This window comes from Clinocottus analis, unplaced genomic scaffold (genome assembly GCF_023055335.1).
Source record: "Clinocottus analis isolate CAN_PGR_092001 unplaced genomic scaffold, fCliAna1.0.p SCAF_14, whole genome shotgun sequence".
In the NCBI taxonomy this organism is placed as follows: domain Eukaryota; kingdom Metazoa; phylum Chordata; class Actinopteri; order Perciformes; family Cottidae; genus Clinocottus; species Clinocottus analis.
Window position 1 is genome coordinate 11,071,460 of NW_027175865.1, and position 21,108 is coordinate 11,092,567.

General features: G+C 42.7%; 1 protein-coding gene and 1 long non-coding RNA gene across 5 annotated transcripts; one reads left to right on the top strand and one right to left on the bottom strand.

Annotated features, from left to right (window-relative positions):
• Positions 1 to 683: 683 nt before the first annotated feature.
• Positions 684 to 20,989, bottom strand: pals2b (protein associated with LIN7 2, MAGUK p55 family member b). Of its 4 annotated transcripts, none has more exons than XM_068575802.1 (14): positions 20,878 to 20,989; positions 14,904 to 14,966; positions 11,732 to 11,992; positions 8,015 to 8,121; positions 7,278 to 7,430; positions 5,651 to 5,803; positions 5,196 to 5,423; positions 4,269 to 4,400; positions 4,071 to 4,167; positions 3,695 to 3,763; positions 3,444 to 3,605; positions 3,161 to 3,363; positions 2,826 to 2,954; positions 684 to 2,113 (listed from the first exon to the last, which is right to left on the bottom strand). In XM_068575802.1, exons 3-14 carry the CDS (start codon positions 11,865 to 11,867, stop codon positions 1,937 to 1,939), a joined length of 1,746 nt encoding a protein of 581 aa, XP_068431903.1. In that variant the 5' UTR covers positions 11,868 to 11,992; positions 14,904 to 14,966; positions 20,878 to 20,989; the 3' UTR covers positions 684 to 1,936. The 4 variants fall into 4 exon arrangements, with proteins under 4 accessions (XP_068431903.1, XP_068431902.1, XP_068431904.1 ...); XM_068575801.1 differs by having other exon boundaries at positions 7,997 to 8,121; XM_068575803.1 differs by lacking the exon at positions 11,732 to 11,992 and having other exon boundaries at positions 7,997 to 8,121.
• LOC137784852 (uncharacterized) lies at positions 7,149 to 11,951 on the top strand. Its single transcript, XR_011077431.1, has 3 exons — positions 7,149 to 7,305; positions 7,404 to 7,578; positions 11,738 to 11,951. It is a non-coding gene; the product is annotated as an uncharacterized lncRNA (long non-coding RNA).
• Positions 20,990 to 21,108: the final 119 nt, after the last annotated feature.

Here is a 21,108-nt window from a genome sequence, read left to right on the forward strand (position 1 = left end):
GGTAGACCTTTTGACTTGTCATAGTAAGATGACGATGGCTCTGTTACAGTCAAGTGACCCAGTCGGTCACAACTGCAACACGACAATACCAGAATCATGAAACGAGCAGTTAAATAAAATTCAATCCTTACTCATTTTGTTATTCACACCTCTACTTTTACTGCTGCGAATTAGTAAAAGAACAAGTAAATTGTTTTTGTATTAATAAATTATAATTGAGTCCATCACAACTACATTTCTCTGTTCAATGTAAATCACAATGTTTTTGTATTTTTCATTCGTTTGATTGTCTACATGTCCAAGTTACTGCATGTGAGCATGTTCTCAGATGCTGAAGGTTTTCAAATACTCATGACCTTTGCTCCTATAATAATATTTGACAATATTAGATGTAGGATGTCATGTATTTGCAAACTTTTGGTACTTATTAATACACACATTTTAGTTTAGGCGATTAGATGTTTCATGTCACCTTTTGCTATTAATTTGTCTTGTGAGGTATATATTAAAATACTATACACTTATTTAAAAATTAAACTTTTGTGAGGTTTATTAAAGTTTATTCGTCATAAATTAGCTGAAATAAATGTAGAAATCTGTTGACAAAGGGGTTGAGTTGACACTTTTTAAAACATGACACAGATTGAGAGATCATTTATGAGAATATTCATGTGGTCATTTATTAGGGTTTTAAATGTATTTTCCTGAAGTCCAAGACGGGTTTTAGAACAAACTCATTTTTAATTGTCACGAGTCAAATAGCCAGACCTTTTTTAATATTTTAACCGGTTTGGGAAATAGTTTAGAACTTACAATAGTGTTTTACACCCTACATTTCCCATCTAGTGTTGTATAATAAATCATACATCTGCAAAGCCCTGCAGTTGAAATACCAATCACATCTAACAAAAGGGTGCATTTCAAACTTTATTTGGAGTATGATTAGGACTTTGGCATACTGCAACACTTAAGAGTAGGACCATAAGGAGGGAGTCGGTTTGTGCCACATTCACATATAGAAAACATTAACAAATTGGCTTATGTAGACAGCAAAGATGAGGGGGTCAGTGACGACGTAGATGGTCATACGTCCGACAGGGTAATTAAAAACAAACCGATGGCTCAAGTGTGACCAAACACGACAACCTACACGTATAAATCACCACGATGATGAAAAACTAGTATAAGAAAACATAACTAGACAAAATGAACAGTGTTTGATCTTGAAGAACATAAAGTTTTTTCTTTTACATACTAGAGGATTTGTGCGCATACAGGCATTTTTTTTATTTCATGTCTGCCCAGTTATTCCAGTGGAGGACACTGATAAAGGTGTTTAGGGCCGGCTACATTAAAAACACTAAAGGATTAAGTTGTTTGGACGTGAAAATAAAACAGGTACACAGGTTGCTCAGGCGGGGCAATGATGTGCGACACTGACACGGGTTTCTTGGACAATGACTGCTCAAAATGATCTTCTCATCCATCTCCTTCACTTGTCTTCAAATCGGAGCGTGGATGGAGATCCCGAATCCTGGATGTTCATCAACACAGACTGACGAATGAAATCAAGGGAAACGACTACAAAATAAGAAGTGTGACTACAACAATAAATTAATGCAAAAATATGGCCCGGGTACGTGACCAGATTTCTTTGTCTCATTCTCAATGGAATTCCACATTGAATAGAAAGATCTTTCATAAAAAGTTATAAAATAAATAAGCACTCTTTCCCTTTGAGTTTTGAGTAGAAAAAAAGTTGCACGGCGTGCAGGCCCAAGAGGAGAAAGAGCAATACGACTTTTTTTTTTTTTTTTTAAACTATGTTATTTTGCAGAAGTAACTCTGCCTTCTTCTCCTCTTCTTTGGCCTTTGTGGTCACAGACATGCTGGTGGGTCAGTGTGACCCGCTCAGAGTGGTCAGTGGAGCCGGTCCTCAGTAAACCCAGTTCACCGGGACCCACTGGGGTTCACTGCACAGTTTATCCACGCCGGCATGTAATGTCTCGAAGGCCTTGTCCAGGTTGTCGTTGGCGATGGTCAGGTCAAAGTAGTGGCCGTAAGCCCTCTGGATCCGAGCACTCTCATCCACCGTCTTCCTCAGGTCCACGTCCTGCCGACACACAGAGGAGACATATGCATGCTACCGGAGACACCCTGCACACGCCGGAACAACTGAGTAATGGAGGAATCCATGACCTGGTGGGCAAATAAAGGGAGACTGCCGAGTATTTGATTGGACTTACTCTCTAGAAGAAAGAAAAACCGCCACGATCATTATTTTGTCTCACGAGTGTCCGGATGTCTGATGAAGTAGCGTCTACTTGTTCAGTTATACACTACTTTATACTTTTCAGTAAAAGAAAAGAAAAGTAAAACATTTAATACTAAAATAATGATTTTGTTTTTTATTAGTTAAACTACCCAACAATATTAGAAGTGAGCCCCATCTCAACAAAATAAAAACGTGAATATCCACGTTAATATATCGGTAATAATGGTCCAATTATATAGATAGATAGATAAATAGATATTTTATTAATCTCCAAAGGGAATTTTGTTGTCCAACACTTTACAAACAGCGGTACCCTAAAAAGGTCAAAGTTTCAATATAACTTAATTTGTTTTATTTTAATGAAACTTGAAATGTCCAACTGTTTGTGTGTTTACAGTGTGTTAAAGTTCACTTCATTAGGATGCCTCACAGTCACCCCCTCATGGGGGAATGGATGTGAATAATCAGGCGTTAACAGCTCAGATTTTCTTTTTTGGGAGGCTCACTGTGGGTAATGTGAATATGAAGTGCATGGGAGTTGTTCTCCTACCGTGAGTTGCTTAGTGGTGATGCCTGCGTCCACCACAGCTTTGTGCATGGCCTTGAGAGTGTCAAAATCTGGCGCTGCAATGAACACCACGTAAGGCATGAACTCCGCTGTTTTCAGTACTTTCAGAGCCTGAGGAGAGACGCAGGAGGCAACATTACAGATATACAATCCTGGAACACTGAGCAGATTTCATTTCAAAATATTTCTCATTCCCTACTCGACCTCAGGTCCTTTCTTCATGTGTCAAAAACACCTGATTTTGCTGCTCAGGTTTTTCTCTGAGAGAACCCTCAACGCTTTAAATTTTGTATTCCCCTTTCTAAACCTCCTGTTACCTGTGGGTTGACATCCAGGATGCAGGTGCGTCCTGTGCCCACCACCTCGTGGATGGATTCGATCTTGGTGCCGTACAGGTTACCGTCGTACTCGCCGTGCTCCAGGAACCGGCCGGCCTTCACGTCCACCTCCATCTCTGTCCTTGAAGTGAAGTGGTAGGAATTGCCATCCAGCTCATCATCACGGGGCCGCCGTGAAGTGTCTAAGAACGTGTTGTTTGTTAAAATTGAATAATTATTTTTGGGTGTATATATAAATGGTCAAAACCCAGGCATGGCTTACAGGGCATAGTGGTGCCGAAGCGTGTGGGCTGGAGGACCATCAGTCGATTCTTCAGGCTGCGTCGACCCACGCCCTGAGCACCAATCAGAACCAGCGTCTTTCTCTGGAACGCCGGGACCTTCGCCACTTCCTCATAGATCTGCAGCTCATGTCTGTCAAACTCTGTTTAAACACAGGCACCATTATTAGCCAACGCAAGAAGGAGATACTAAAAATGGCAGATAAAAAAGTAGCATACAAGGTCTTCTAACCTGCATTCTTGGCTGTCAGGTACATCATTTTCTTCTTCTTTTTTCCAGCTATGGTCCCACAAAGGATCCCTACAAAACAAGACAGAATATGCTATTACATCATTTGGCCAGACGGGGGCAGGCATGGAGCATTACAAGTGTTGGAAACACTAGGCCATAAATCAGTTTTCAGTGGTAAAAGCAATAAAGAGGTGACAGAAGTCTGACAGAAAGCCAGTTGATGGGCTTTAGGCCAATCCATATTTTCAACATCAGGATTGCTTCAGAGGGAGACGGGGAAACTTTTGGATGTTTTTGCTCCCCACTAAAGCACCATTCAGTGTTTATTCAAAAAGGTCAGGTATCAACACCACTGAGAAACACATCACTAACATACCTGATCCTTCAAAGTCTCGTGGGACAAAAGCTTTCCTCTTCTCTTCCAAGAACTGACTGGGTATCAGTCCCGTAGCTCCAGCGACCACATGGCACGCCTGGCACGGATTACAGATTAGTTCAGTTAAGTCTTGAGATCTTTACGTCACTGATTTTAATTGACAGACACTAAAAAGGAAATAAATGGAGGCAAGCTCACCTGCCACCAGTTAGGATCCTCTCTGTTGACAATCTGTAGGATGTCGCCTTTCTTGAAAGTCATCCCCGCCTCTCGGCAAGGGATCAAGTTGTCATTTGCTGGGTCGTAGTCAAAGTATGGGCGCACATACACCTGTGACGAACACAAGCAGTTTGGAATTTTTGTGGGACTTCATTTACACTCATTGGTTGGCTTAGAAATAAAAAAAGGTTTGTAGACAAAACAGTGACATACACAAAAAAACTGAAAAATTAAGAGACTCGAGCTCATCACGCTGACACAGTAACTGTGGCTCATTCACACCCATTACGTCCAACACTGCACCCAACACAGCTGTTCACGCTGCGCCAGCAGTGGAGGCTTTTGCCAGGAAGAGTAAGTGCTCTGGCTGATGTATCCAATTAAACAGCAGCCAGAGGAAGCAATAAAACAAGCCAGTAAAATACACTGTGCAGCCGACCTTAGCCATAGTGCAGAATGTGATTTTGCATTATGTCTTATTCAGTTTTACTGCTATTCATTCAATTCAAGCACGATACGTATTTCCAAGTGCATGTCTTAATTCTTGAGGATGCGCAATGTCTCTTGATACTCAAGAGCCGCAATTGGTCGACAAATCTGTGGCGCACGTATGAGGAAAAACATCTAAAATTATCTAAAATTACTGTACTTTCCATATGAGGGAGCATGAGCTCACAGGAAGCATGCGTGTGTGTGCCAAAGACAGAAACAGCTAGTGTGACCCAGATAGCATGTGGAGTGTTATTAATAGGGCTCCCAGGGTTCACATTCCTGCGCAGGGGATTGTGGGAGGGCAGAAAAACAGATCACAAGCCCTGTATCACTGGCCAACATCTGCCAGTCGCTACATTAGTGTACATGCTTGTGTTTACATTATAATCTTGTTTCAGATTCCTGTGTGTTTACCTGAGGAGGTGCGGGAGCGTCTCGATAGCTCGGGAGTATTTTCAGTGTGATCCCTCCGCTGCAGTCTTTGAGCATCTCCTGCAGCTCCGTCGGGTTGTTGCCGACGTCCTTCCCGTTCACTTCCTTTATAATGTCGCCCACGTGGAGCAGACCCTGTCTGTCAATCATGCCGCCATGAAGGATTCTCGCAATGACGAGGTCTTCTTTCTCCACACGAAATGTCACGCCCTGAGAGGGAGAAGATAGCAGGGTGATGTGTATCGTCTGACTTTAGCATGCACCCTGCATCACACGTCTTCACCCACAATCAAACTGACATCTACTCAGACATACATACATACATGCATGCATCTTAGTGATTCACTTGGTCATTCATGTACTCAACCACTCCCCTCCAGCAGTATCCACACGCACACACATAAGCAGATACACTCAGGCGGTGTTTCGCTGCTCACCAGTGGCTCCCCGGCCTTCTTTCGGATGCCAATCATGCGCACAGCATCTGCCTGCATCAGAGCGCTGTTCACCGCCGCATCATTGGTCATCTCAGTCGGGGGCGGGACTTCGTAGCACTTAGAAGCCACCATGTCGTGCGCCTCCAAAAGAGACTGGAAGAACAAGAGGAGGACACATTGAGAGGGAGAGAGTAATGATAAAAGAAGAAAATGCAAATTCTTCCTACTTTTTTTTTTTTTTACTAATAAAAAGTTAATTTGCCATAAAACCCACAATTGTTCAACTCGACACACTCAGTGGTTTTGCTGCAGCGGCATTACTTCTTCTGGGCAAACTTTAGGAAGATACTGCTGAGTAAATAACATTATGGAGCCAGTTTGCAAACTTTATGATCGTTTTCTTCTTACGTGACTGTTATGTTATGTTTTAGAATTATCCTGTAAATGTTACACGGAGTGAATATAATTTCACAAATGTTACATAATGCTTGCTGTAAAACAATTTAAAAAAAACTGCAACTTTATATCATAAAGCAAAATTAGATAATTGTTATACAAGGTAGAATATGTGGACGTATGGTTGATGACACAGAGTCAACTCAAAGGCAGACAGAAGAGCAGAAGCTTTTACCAACACTGACTTACTGTCTAATTTGCAACGCTGCAGCTTCTGTAACAGTTTGTTCATTATGTGTCTTCTGGGTTTGATTTCCAAAAAATAAATAAATAAATAAATACATGTAAACCCTAAGCGGTTTAAACACTCAACTAAACCCCTAAATAGTCGCAAAAAAACAATCATCTAATGGCTCAAATCCCAAATATGGATTACAAATCTAATCAATTAATTCTTGGTTTGCTGACTATCCAACCACAAACTTTCATCCAAGCCTACTTTTTAAGATTCTAACAGCACTTCTTTTAAAATATATTTTAAGACAAAGAGGGAATTTATTGGTGAAGAAAACAAGTCCGTAAACTCACCCTGTGTATTTGATGTAATAATTGTTACTCTCATTCTCTCTCTTTTCTTCCCAACTCGTCTCTCCCTCCTGCTCTATCTCTCTACTCTCAGTAGGTCAACAGGGTCTTATCCTTCAGCTTACAACAGAAAGGGCTCTGATTGGTGCAAAAGCTTTGCTGTGCTCATAAGTCTGAGTCCTATTGGTCGAGCCTGTGTAAAGCCCCTGGTAGGTCTAAGGATAAAGGTTAATGTTCTATTGATGCACGAGGACCGGATCCAAAAAATCAGCTCTGTGCTACTGTAGCTACAGTCAAAACATTACGACTCTAGGATGAGCTTTATAGTCACCCTGCTATAAACTTTTGAACTAAACTATATCAAGAATAATCTCTTCTTCATACACACAGTGACAGAATACAGAATTCTGGCATTAATTACATATTTATTTTCAAAGCATCATTTGAAAGCGTTTTTTTTTAAAGGTGTTGACTGTGAAGAAGTTACAAACATGTTGTGTAAAAAGTGGTTCAAACAGTCTCTTCTGCCACCTGTATATGACTTCAAAAAACTCAATATTCAATCCACAAGCAGGTCAATTACTTCCATAAATCATGTCTGTTAGACCTTTACCTGCGTGTGTGAGTGATTGAGTGTTTGTCTCACCTGGAAATGCGGCTCCTTGAGGATCCTGGTCAGTTCGGCCGCGCTGTCGTCTTTCAACGTGAGATTGTTGATGTCGCCCAGAATATCCGTCACTAACTCTACATTGTTGTCCTGCACCGCCTCCAGCTTCACTTCCTCCAGCTGTTCGTGAGCCTAGGAGAGACAGAGAGGCTCAGCGAGGGTCGATGGGAAGAGACTGTGGCAGTGTTTTGACTCTCTGATGCTCTCTGTGTATGATGTTGAAACTGAATTTTGTTGTGCAGCAGTTGGGATCACTGATCATATTGGATTCTACATACAGGTAAGAGCAAATTGACTTTGGGATTACTTTGCTCTGTGCGCAAGCCATCTGCCTTGTGTAACAACTTTCAAAGTCAAAGTAGTATCAATGAACGTTTAGTCATAAACCGAATGGTGGAAAAAGACAACAGCTGCCCTCTCATTGAACTCAGTGCTCACGGAGCATGTGTGTTAGAGCAAACCATTTGTGTAAAGCTGTAGCGACACGTTAAACATAAAGGCCCAGCATGCGTTTGTGCAATCTCTCTGTGTGCAGATGCAATGAGCACCCCGTTAGTCAAAACCTTAGTGTACTTCAGCGCCTCAGCCACAGCAAGCAAAGCACTGCTAAGAGCAGAGTGGGGGCGAGGTGGGGCGAGGAGGTGGCTAGCGGTTAGTCCGCTCACAGCTGCTCACCCTGAGCTATGTGTGTGTGCTACCTTAGCCAGGGAGCGTACAGTGGGACTTTCCATGATGCCGCGCAGGAAGAGCAGGTCGATGTCTTTGGCGCCCGTGGAGTTGGAGGTGGGCAGCTCACCCAGAGTATCTAACACCTGCTGCATGGCTGGATGGACGGGTTGAGAGATAAGAAAAATACAGACGGAGACAAAGGGAAACAGAGATAAGGACAGTTAGCGAGGCGTGAAAGTCATACAAAGCATAAACACACACACAAGATCATATATTTACTTATGAATATCCGCCCCAAGCTCTATCTTTCATGTTTCTAAGTTAATGTAAAATGATGCCAAAATGCTTCAAATTAAGAGTATAAATTGTATAAATATGACATAATGATGTTGACACCGTGGCTATGTTTGAAGCCCATTTGCTCTCTTAATACAGAGTTCTGTACACACAGATATGCACAGCCTGGTCCCCAAAAACAGAAAATAAAAAGCTTGATCTAGAGTTACAATAAGTCTGCTCCATTCAGGAAGAACACATATGTTCAGTTTGTACCTGCTCATACTCCACATGCTCCCTCATATAATTCAAACAGTATCTGCCGCGGACAAAAACTTCAGGATTAAAATGTTCTGAGAAAGAATCGCAACAAACTCTGCTGAGCCTTGTAGTCTGTGCACACAAAGAGGTGTGGACCGTCGGTAACCGGCAGCTGACGCCCTAATGCCGGTGTCCCAAGGCCCACATAAGCCCATTTAAGACACTTAAAGACATGGGAACGTGCTGTGTGTCTCTGTGTCATCATACCCTCATGCGGGTAGTGAATATGTCCAGTGAGCGCGTGTTGGTTCACTCTATGATTATGACTCTATGATTCTCATCTTTAACCTTGACTCATGTTCTGTGTCATGAAGTGACACACACTCACGCAATACTTTGTCACAAAAAAAAGGAAATGCACAATTGTCGTATGCCGTTTCTTACAAGTACTTTTAAAATGTTATTCAATGTCCCTTTTTATAAAACGCATGTGTGAATTTACTACATCCTTTCATATAAATCTTATACAGTCAGTCGGAAAATGTAAGACATCATACAAAACTATGAATTGAATGTGTTTTTTGTAAGGATACAATCAGAATCATGACAAACATAATGTCACATGATCAATTCACATATGTGTTTTGGACATACCGTAGACTGAATATGACTGTTTATGAAAATATGAATTTAACATGTTGTTTTAAGGGTTGAGTAGCATTCTTCATATAACTGCTATTAGACTTTATAATAAATCCCCTCTGGTCAGATCCTCCATCAATTGATTCAACGTCAACAGCCATTGCACCGCTTTGTTGTTTGTTAGTCACTGTTCATACTTATATACACTTCATACACATCATATACACTGCATGTACTTTCCTATAATTTCCTAAATGAATGTGCCCTGCTAATTTTTGTAAATATAGAGTATTTTCATTCCGATATTTGTTCTATGTAACCTTGCTTGCTACTTTCCCTTTGGGGATCAATAACGTTTACATCTATCTAAATGTATTTCTGTATTTCGGATAGAGTCTCATTTCAAGTTGTATTGTTTTCTTGGACCACAGAAATTGTCCCTTTAGTTAAACTACAGCTCGACAGTGTCATGCTCAATCATCCATCATACGCACAAACGCCAAACAGTTGTATGATTCAGAAGGAGGAAAGGGAGACTCATGAAAATGCAATTTACCTCACAAAGCAGCGAAGACCTGTGACTTGAGAACCACTGAACAAAGACGGGACTGCATAAACACAAGGCTCCATGCAAAAACAAACTTTTAATATTCATGGTCCTCTTAAAGAAGGACAAAAAGGGGAGGGAGGTTAAAAACTGCACTGCAGGCTGTTCAACCTGTATATCCGTAAAGCAATAGCTTTACTGCATGACGGCACAGGAGCACAATCTAAAACTAAAGTCAGATGTGTAGGATGTGTGAGCAGAATATTCAGTACCTGTGGGGACCTGTGGGAGTAAAGTTTACTACAATTGCAGCTCTGCTCTGATAGAGATGTGCAGATGTGTTTACATAGTAAACACATCTGCACACTAATGTGCAAACACATAAACAAGTATTAAGCCACCAGCTTGACTGCACAACTCTCATTCCATCACACTTACAAAAAGCCACTGGAAGACCTCCTGAAATGTATAGCAATTAATATGTTTCATCATTTTTAAAAGATGCATCAAATTGACCGTACTTACATTCTTGAACTAATTTGACTGCAAAATCTAAAAAAAATACAGCTAGATCTTGAGTTGTTGTGCTCTTTGAGTCGACCTTCGCCCACTTGGTCAGCTCACTGTGTCACTGTGTCCTCGACCACAGGAATGTTTGCTCATCCCAGCCCGTCCACAGCCCCCCACCACGTGCACTTGTGTCTATATTACTCAACCTAACGGCAACTCTAAGATGCTTTTCTATCCTGTGAGAGATTGGAGATAAACTAAAGCCTTCTACCTAAAGTCTCTATAATCCAATAAAATATGGCATGAAGATACAACAAGCTACGATCTTCTAATTTAGCCTGGCCTGAAGAAGTTGTAAAATCTAAGAGATTACAGCAGTAAGCAGAGTGTTTTTTTGTTTTGTTTAACCCCAGCTGGTTTATTCCTCTATATACAATGAATAATCCTCCTTACATGTGCTTAATTCTTCCCTCTGTGGTACTTTGGTCGGTCTGGAGTCTCTAACCATCTAACTACTGCCTCTACATGTACACCAACCAGCATTGTGTGCTGTGAATGCAGAGCCTCCTGCTTCATCATTCTCAACTCTGGATCTCAGAAAATACGAGACAAGATGGAGATCAGAGGGGCACTTTGACTGGTACACAAGTATTGTCAACCAAAACAAATTACATTTAACTGTGGGTTTTCTTCTAGTAATGCAGGTTTAGAACTGAACAGGGAAAAGAGGCAACTCTCAAGCAGTGACTCCAACCAGAAGTACGAGCAGTTGCTAGAAGATGTGCGGAAATACGTTGGACACGCGAAACTAACTTTGATTATATATCTTGATTAGCAAGTAATCCCACTGTGAATGAGCTGTAACACTAGAACACTACCTGTTGCAATTAAAAGTGCATGAAAACTAGCTGACTAGTTAGCGAGGTCTATACACAGGTCTATACAGTTCGCTAAAAGTAGTGAATAAACAGTTAACATTTTAGCAGAGATAATGGTTAAACGGTTGAAATGATAAGCTCATAGATTATAGGTTGACTTATCTGACGTGAATGCATGAGTGGTTTGAATAGATAGCTCGTAACTAAACATTTGTTCATTCGTTTAGCTAAACATTTGACGTGAGCTAAAAGAAATGGGTCAAGTTGTTGGCTAAAACTCAATGATCATGAATAAACACATACTAGGGACCTAAATGGTTAAAATGACTAAGACTCTGCCCGTCGTAGTAGTACAAATGCAACCTTTAACATAGACGGTTTAATTCAATAAATATATTGTTTTGTAACATCTTATTATGACGAAGGGGTACTCAAACTCTTCTGTGGGGATACATGGGACAATTTTGGGAGTTTGGGAACCAGTGCAAAGGATTATCTAATCTACATTCAAAAGATAAAACGGAAAATGGCATTCTGAAGGAGTTACTTGACAAACTGCACTGCCCTCTATCGATCCCTCAAAGACAAAATCAAAGACTACAGTATCTCCCCCCTCCCGGGTGACACCTCTCCCCTCCTCCTTTCCTCACCTCCAGATGTTTCTGCTTCCTGGGTGGACTGCACTGCTGGGGGGCCCTCCACGCCAAGCTGTCCCGGGGGCGTCACCTCCTCCTGCTCCTCCTCCCGTACCCCATTGGGACAGGCGTCCTCCATAGCTGTGACCATCGCCAAGACCTCCTTCTTCCTTTCTGCTGCCACAAGTATGCTAAGGCTAACCACTAGTAAACCGCCCGTAGTTGTGCAACTATGTCTTCTGTCCTCCAATCGTCTTGTCTGGCACTGCTGACCCACTAAACTCGCAAAAACAGAGAAAGAGAGAGAGAGAGAGAGAGAGAGAGAGAGAGAGAGAGAGAGAGAGAAAGAGAGAGAGGGGGGGGGGGGGGGGGGGGGTTGAGGAGAGAGAATGAGAGGAGCAAAGAGATCGTCAAGAGAGTGGGATTAAGATAAAGGTACCTGAAGAGACAAGCAGGGAAAGAGGAGTGGATAGAATGAGGAGAGATGAGGGGGAGAAATTTAAAGAGGGAAGAGGCCAATGTGAAGATAAATTCAGATTGTAAGCTGTGAAAAGAGATGGAGAGAGGTAGAAGGCTGGATAGCAAACACAGATGTGCACATATGTTCAATTCTTGTCAGTCCCCTCCCTCCACTCTGGCTTTAATACCTTCCCTTCCTAACCATCAACCCCCCTCCTGTTGATAACACACACACACACATAATCCCACAATCCTCTCCTGCTGTTAAAGGCTTGCTTGAGTACCCCTCCTCTTGTTGCCCCGACCCAACCCAAAATGTTGTTGCCCCACTTGTCTAGACTGGGACACACACACACACACACACACACACACACACACACACACACACACACACACACACACACACACACACACACACACACACACACACACACACACACACACACACACACACACACACACACACACACCAGTTGAATGTGTCATTATGTAAGTAATCTTACATAAGTGTTACTGAAGGGGGCCTGACCCCACATTCCCTTTCTTTTCCTCCTTCTTTCTCTCATTCACGGTTCGGACACCCCGCTGCAGCAATGTGCAGGAACTCTCAGCGTGTGCAGATTACGCTCATACGTATTCCCTCAGCAGTCGTCCACCTACTCAACACAGCATGTGTCGCCCTAATGGGAAGTTTTTTTCTTCCTCTCATGTTTCTACTCCTTCTCTACGTTGCATCTCGCTAAATCAGTGAGCGAATGTGCTGACTGGATTATGAACATGTTGGGGCTTCCATTTAACAATTCAAGATGCTGCATGATTTAGCCTAAATACTTTTGGGGAAGCTCGTTTCTTAGTAGGACCCTTGTTATCTATATACACACATTTTACACCTCTTTTCATGTATTTGTTCAGTGTGGCTGCTGGAATTTATATTACTGTGTAAATACATTGAGAAGGATTTTGAATGCTGAATGCAGTACGCTAACCTGCAAATGTTTACCAAGTATATCGTCAACCATGTTGCCTATCCTAGTGTAGCATGTTAACATGCTATTATTTGAACATTACAGTAGAGCTGAAGTTGATGGGGCTATCATTAGTATTACTGGTATTTGTAATGAACCAAACATTAGACGAATAAAAGTTTGGCCCCGGTGGTTGCGCTAGATTACAAATCAGAAGATTATTACAATTATTACAATTCATCTGGTGAATGTATGACATTTAGTGCCAATCCATGCAGTAGATGTTGTTACATTTCTTTTGATAAGTTAGATCTTTGACGCTAGATAAATTAGTGGCGCTAATTAAAATGACACCAAATAATATTACCAAATTCTTTGGCATTTATTCTCCGGGGACAACTAATGACTGTAGAAAAAATTGAATGGCAATCAATCCTTTACTTGTTGAGCTAATTCAGTTCTCAACCAAAATGATTGGCTGACAAACTGAAAGCCTGAAGTGCCATCCTTGAGCTGCACCAGTATAGCTAAGAAGAAGCCAGTGCTAACACCAGTGTTACATTAATACATTGTAACATAAATCAGCAGAATTTTTCGGGGTTGATCTTGCAAATAGCAAGGAAATAGCGAGGCTGTCACGATGTAGTGGAAACACAAAAGAGTCAGCTAATACATCCCAGTGTTTAGAGTCACCCAGAACAGGCCCCTCCCACAGCAACACAGCTGTGCAAGTAGCAGATCTGTAGGCTTTAATCCGCCCCGCCTCTCCCCCCAACCCATCCTCAACATGACCAGTCAACCCTTCCCCCAATCCGCAACATGGGATTTTAATCCGGCCACGAAAGCACGGGATTACAGGATCTCTCTCTCCTTCTCTCACCATATCCAGTGTCCAAACATCTCTACACCGCCAACAGTTTGATACACTGCCTGGCTTGGTGATGTTTGCTAACCACTGCCTCTGACTCCAGAGTGAAAGAAGAATTTCCCTTTGGACATTGATGTGGTGTTACAGCATATTTCTGTTAGTTGAGATTAAGAGCCACAGGACAAAATGCCGTTCAGAGTTCGTTGATCACACGCATGAGTTTCTTCTAAAATGTCTGCCTTAATGTTTCTCTTTAGAAAATAGTTAGATAAGACCGACAGCTGAGTTCACATGAGGCAGAACAGCTGTGTTGTTTTCTCCAAAACAAAGCATCTTGGGAAGTTAACATAGACTTTAAGAAAATAACTGACTACCAAGCTCCAAGACTATAATGAGCGAAATAAAACTGCGCTGTTTGATTAAAATAAATGAATTACTTAGCAATAAGTCAAGTTTTGTATTTGTAAGGCAGGAGGCAAGAGTAAGAAAGATGTACCCTTGATCAAACTTGAATATTTATCAGCATGTGGAGACTCATCTGACAAATATTATACACTATTATACACTGCAGGGACAAAAATGTAATGGTACAGAAAAATGGCCTGTCTGCCGGCATAATTAGGTGAGATTCATAGGCAGTAAAGTTGATGTACAGATCTGTGTGATAATTCAATTTCAGTTTTAGAATAACATTATCATGGCTCTTTAAATACAGAGAAAGTATTTACTGTGAACTACAAGGACATTTTTTTTTACGAGCATGATCAGCACATCCTTGGTTTTGAGACAGGCAGTCCTTCAACTGATCTGACAAAATCATGTAAGCATGCAGAGAGCTTGTTCCTAAACATCTCCAGAGAGTCAGTACTGAGAGAGAGGAGGAAGTTGTTTTTACCTGCGCCAGTCGGTGGAGCCCAACCGCCGTCCTACTGGCTGCTCATCAGTCAACTGTGAAGATCTGAAGAGATGGAGAGACGTCGTTTATCCTTATGAGATACAAATATTTCAGTCCTACACACAAGTTTTCATCATTCCTCAAACGTGTACACACACACACACACACACACACACACGGAATGACTCTCTTTTTTTCTGGTAGATTATCTGTTTCATCTATCTTTGTCATTTCCTGCAAGAGAGGAGTCTCCTCTACAGACTGAGTCGGTTCGGTGTGACGCACAGAGTCATCGAGGATTCATTGTCCTCAGCTATTCGAGGAAGCCTGCATGATAAGCTGGCACTGTGCCGTCAACGTAGTAAATGACCACTATTCTCTGAAAGTGATGACAAAGCAGTATCCATTCATTACCAGAAAGACTCGGTTCTCCCTTTAACTTTTAGACACTGGCATACACTTATTCTATTTGTCATGTAGAACAATACCTGTATATTGGAGGATCAATATCATTAGCTGAGTCATTGATGTCTGCATCATTGTAGGTGTTGGCTGATAAACAGATATGGTGGGTAAACAACAACAACAAATAGTCATCCCTACATTGTAAAGTTCTATCAAATCAGCCAGGCCAACATATCAATCAATATTATTTTATTGAAGATATATTGCTACTGTACATGTTGCTCCATAAGTAATGTTAATAATAAGATGTCAAAGAGAAATCTAAACTAAATTTGAGACAATTGAGAAACAGTCTTAGTGTGTCCACCACAGACCAAAAACAAGTCAAATTGGATTATCCTTCAATTTTAGGCTAACATGTAGGAAAGAGTCTGAAAGATGTTCAAAACCATGACGGGTTGTACGATGCACTGATCTATGACATTTGAGAAACTACGTCCTGATAAAAAAAAACATGAAAGAGAATCGAAAGCTTCAAAACAAGTGAGTAGAACCAGAGTTAAATTGTTCAGCTATTTTTAAAAGGCCAAGAATGAACTGGCAAGCTCATGTAATCAGAATGGGAATATTGGCATCTGCCCCAAAACCACAGTTTAGAAGGTCAGTTCCTCACTTCTTCTTCTCTGGTTTCTATTGATAAGTGACTGGCTGTGGATTAAAGGGACTCTAGTCCCCTACAACAACCCCGACCCCACTGTACGATGTTTAAAACATCATCCGTCTCCTAGAACTGCAAACTCTGGCATCTCTAAACCCATTCATGCTGCTCTGAACAGCCATCGTGAAACGGACCATTAAAGAAATGCAAGCCAGCAAAAAACAATGACATACTGTCATTGCAAATAACTGATGCCTACAATCACACACAAAACAATAGATTATCACTCTTAAACGCTTCGATTCCTTCATCCTCGTTCTCTTTTCTCTTGCTCTAAGAAGAACAGCACGGTGGCTGGAAAGATGGTCCTATAACAAAAGAATTCACAGGCTCTACCTGCTGACAAAAAGTGCATAAAAGCATCCACTGAATTTGCTACAGTTCATAATATGAATATGTATAAACCCTCAGACACACTCAGGAGTTTATTTCACCGTCCACCTTTTTCTCTACGCTCCTCTCTGTCATAACAACCCAGTGTCTGCAGGAAACGAGTTTACACAGTGATTACGGCACACAGGGGACAACTATTCAACACTGCTTCGCTATTATCCCATGCTGCTGGTTTCTTGGGTCTTTTCACCCCTCAAACTGGAGCTAATTATCGTATGAGAGAGAGAGAGAGATCGATTCATTACGCAACGCAGATTACAATCAGGCGCGGCACGAAGTGAAAGATATCCCTTGAAAGAATGTTAATGGAGGCAAAGCCACCAGTGCAATTCTTTACCAAATCCCTCGCACCATGGGGCTGGTCAAATAAAAGGCTAAAAAAGAGAGGGAGTGAAAAATCCTAGCAGTATAAGAAAGGAAAAGTCACAACTTGATTTTAGAGGAATAAATATAAATGGGCTGAGGGATTTGGAAGCCTCTCAGAGGAGTCGGAGCAGAGAGAAGAAGAAGAGATAAAAAGCACATTCGGAGTCATGAAAGGAGAATCCTCAAAGATCAGACGGAGATGTGGGAAAAGCTTCTCAGGTCTTGGGGGAGATGAGAGGAAACAGGTGAGAGAGAGAAAGGGAGGTGTGGTTGGTACACTTCTGTAACTGCCAGGTAACTCTAGTTCCTCGTTGCACCAAATTAATATGTTTGCATCTGAATGTCCATGAATGCTTTCTGAGAATTTGCTTTTGGAGAGTTTGCGTGTATATGTATACTATTTGCATGTGAAAGCTAGGTCATCTCAAGGACGAGGAACCGGGTTACAACACAATGGAATATTTCACTAGCCAAGTCGACCTTTTTCTCACTCATTTAAACTCTGAGCAGTGGAATCAGGGCTCCCCTGGTGCCCTTAAATCACTGTCACTGTAGACTGCTCTTTCCTCCTCATGGGACCGAAGGAATATTACAGGAAGTGGTCATTTTGCGATCTCGCCTGCCATTGGTTGGTGTGGGGAAAGGACCAGCCAACAAACGTCCTCTGGGTGCCCCCTGGTTGCCAAGCACTCAGATGATGGACGGCTCGTGGAAGCGGGATTATGGAAGGATCACAGGGTTTGTTTTTGTACAAAACATCTTTCCTGTCTCACACATGTAAACATGTGTGTGTGTGTGTGTGTGTGTGTGTGTGTGTGTCTGTGTGTGTGTGTGTGTGTGTGTGTGCACGCTATTAAAAGCACAGAGGGACATTCGCAGGCTGGTTTTAATTCCTCCTGTTCTAGTCACGCTAGCGGTGGGAAATCTCCCTCTACCTCAGAATCGGTGCCCAAATGAGCAGATTCTGTGAATTTAGAGTCAAGCCCTCGGGCATCCATCCTGGAGAAACCATTCAATCTGTGTCATATATATATATATTTTCTGTCCACCTCTATTCTCTGCCGGACAAAAACAAACTTTCCCTTCTGTGCACCACTGAGCCGGGGGCACAGGGCTCTGAGAGCAGCCGTCATTCTCAGTTCCTCTTGATGACTTGAGAATCACAAAAGAGGCCAGTGAGCTCCGTCCTGCCTGGGAGCTGCAGAAGTCCCTCCATTGGCTGACTCTGGGTGTCGCAAAGGGCAATCATTAAACTTCCCTGCTTCACCCTCTGCCTCCAGACCAACTCTATCTAGGTCACTCCATGTGTTAACACAGACACCCAATATGAGGATTACACTGCCACCCCCAAAATGGCCGTTTTAGCAGATTAATATCGGAATATTCACCATAACCATGTCCTCGGACCAGTTACCACCGTGTTATTGTGGCCGTTGATGCTGCCGTCTCCAGAAAGTTTATCAAGTCTGCTCAGTCTCTCCTAAGCTCTCCCAAATGATGAAAATGCAGCTTTAGCCACCTTTTCTGCTGATTCATGCTCCCTCAACTCCTCACCTGACGCTGCAATTTGAACAACCACAATTTGACACAAAGGCATCAGTTGTTGCGTAATCCGCGTCACCAAAAATGACCTCCTCGTCTGCGATATCGCAGCTTGCCGGGTGTTTGTGCTTTCAGATGATATAATTACACGGCTGTTCGTGGCTTGTCAAAACCCTTCTGCACCGAGACGCTCAGTGATCTTAATAATGAGCACCTCCTCCTGACATAATCTAACCCGTCACACGACTGCGCCTGCTTCCTCTCAGCCTCCTGTTACTGATCATTAGTATTAGGGTAAAGATGGGGAGGGGATTGGGGAGGGTGAAGTGATGCAACGGTACTTACCATGACTGCAAAGTTTAGAGAGATAGGAAAATTGATGTTGAATGGTGAAAATGTGTGAGAAGAGAGGAAGGAAGAGATAAGGAAAACAAATGAGTCTCAAATGATTATAATACAAGCTGGTGCTGAATTGGCTGAGACTTTGAGCCGCTTTCATCCTGCTCTTAAATAATCTCATCGGCAGATGACTTTTCTACAGAAATGAGGATGAATGTCTCACATACATCAGTATTTTGTCATCTTTATCAGTTGAGTGTTTATCGAAGCGTTTCATCACAGTTGCAACATTTCTGTTGTGATGAAAGACAAAAGGAGGTGTTTTTTGTGTAAAACAAAACAATGATGGATAATGTTCTTGTTAGTCTGCAGTGGCGTGCCTCTTAAGGCTTTTAATGATGGACAAAATCTGGTGAATCAGCACTAACGGCTGCAGCAGAAACTGGCAAAAACATTTGCCCTGCAGCAATTCCTTCACAAAGTTTCCTCTGAGATGTTCCTCTCTGCACAGGTTAGTAATTTTGTTGTGTACTTTCTTGCCAGAGATGCTATTTACTCGGCATACCTGCGATGAGGTTAGAAGTGGGTTAGCTGTTGGGTGTTGCAAGAAGAGTTGATTTTAAGGCGTGTAGAGCAATCCTGTTCTTCATGGCTTGTGTGAGTCACTCCAGTTTCTCGCTCAACCTCTCTCTCTTAACCCTTCTCTCGCTCCACCCCTTCCCTCCTTTTTCCTGTACCATCTCTCCCATAGCTGCATATTAATAATGGAAAAGAAGAAGCTTCTGAGCATTGGATTTGGTCTTTGAATGACTCACTGACTATGTTCAAACATTGGGAGCATGCGATTTACTTGCAATTCATGTTTTCCTTTGCCCCGCCGACAGGAAGGAAAATGCACACGAGGGCTGAGAAGTCTATTTGTGCCTTATTCTACAAACTTCAGTCAAACAATAAAGCTCACCCTTACTCTCCTGCAGCTATCTCTAATGCACTAAAACTGTCTCAGTCTCCCTTCCTTCCTCCTTGAGTTCCTCCTATTAGATTCCTCAAATCAAATTATGGATTGTTGCATGATTGGAAGGAAGAGGGGAAGACCCCTACACAAGATCCATGCTGCCCCTTTCAGTGGTCTTGTGGCCCATTTAGCACCTCCCAGTAAGGATCCCCAAGGATGTTGCGTGTGTGCATGGGCTTCCCCCGCGCGTGCACGAGGCTAAACGTCTTATAAACTGTGCCAAGTGACCCGGTGCTACTCTGGGATAGGAAGTCCCACGAGCCATTGCGAGTTGTCTGTTAAGAAATGGTTTCATTTTTCGATTAAGCGCTCACAAAGTGGTTTGGACATCGTGTTAGTACATTATTATTATTATTATTATTAGATGATGCACTCATACGTCTCAGTGGACACAAAAATAAAAATCAATAGGACCGTCTGGCTGCGTCTCCGGTCGGCCAGTCTGTGCCAAACCACCGGCCCCCGTCTCCGTTTTCATTCATCATCAGCCCAAAGCTAAGTTTTGCTGATATTTGCTCTGAAAGTTTGTCAATGAAGTGTTCTAACTGGGTCTCGGACACGTGACTGTGTATAACTTGCTGTGATGGTAAACGGGCTCTCTTTCGCTGTCTTTTTTTTAAAAAGAGGTTGCAGACTATCATTTGGGACGGTGACGCTCCCCGACCCTTTCATCCCGTCTGCCCTACAACCTGCATCTCTCTCTCCCGATATCTCTCCCGAGTCGTGGATCGACGCCACGATTCTGACGCATGGCCACATCCGTGCGTCGTATCCCGTGCGCTTGAACCGTGCGCCGGATCCGTGTCAAATGCTTGCGCCGTTTCAGGCTGACCAGACAAACTGTACATTCACACCGATATCGCCACACGTGCGGCCATTTTTTTGTTGCCCATCCGAGCCATTGTAGCCGTGGCGTGCGCACACTTACGACTCGGCTACAACTCATCCGCTGTCTCCTTCCTCGTGATAGGCAGGAAAGGGGAAATGACTCCACTGCAGGCACCCGAAGCAAAGTGAACTGTCTGAATAAAGCCCGTTCCCGCAGCGGAGCGGGCTCTAATGGGGGCAAACATGCCCTTCTGTCAAACTCCACTGCACCTCAAACACGGCAAAGTGCCTTTGTCTCCCGTCTGAAAGCCAGAGGATGAATGAATTCAAAACCTTCAAATCACATGTGAGCCCGAGCCGTGACTTACCTGTGAATCGTGCGTGTCAGGTCGCGGTAGTCCACCGACGGTCCCGGTTGGACATGCAGGGCCCCCTCAGCTGTCTGTCCTGGTCCCGCGGCAGACTACCAGAGAACACGACGCCAATCAAACAGACAGGCCCCGCCCCCTGTCGCGGCGTCATACGACGTTGGCCAATGGCAGCGGAGGTACAACCCCCACTAAGTGATTGTATTGTAGCATGTAGTATTTTCTTTCTGT

Excerpts from the sequence above, each read along its gene's own strand:
- pals2b (XM_068575801.1), bottom strand. The coding sequence starts at position 11,867 with ATGGTCACAGCTATGGAGGACGCCTGTCCCAATGGGGTACGGGAGGAG. Across the intron at positions 4,168-4,268 it reads AGGATCCTAACTGGTGGCAG|GCGTGCCATGTGGTCGCTGG; the intron begins GTGAGCTTGCCT and ends AATCCGTGCCAG. Across the intron at positions 3,364-3,443 it reads CTTCGGCACCACTATGCCCT|ACACTTCACGGCGGCCCCGT; the intron begins GTAAGCCATGCC and ends ACACGTTCTTAG.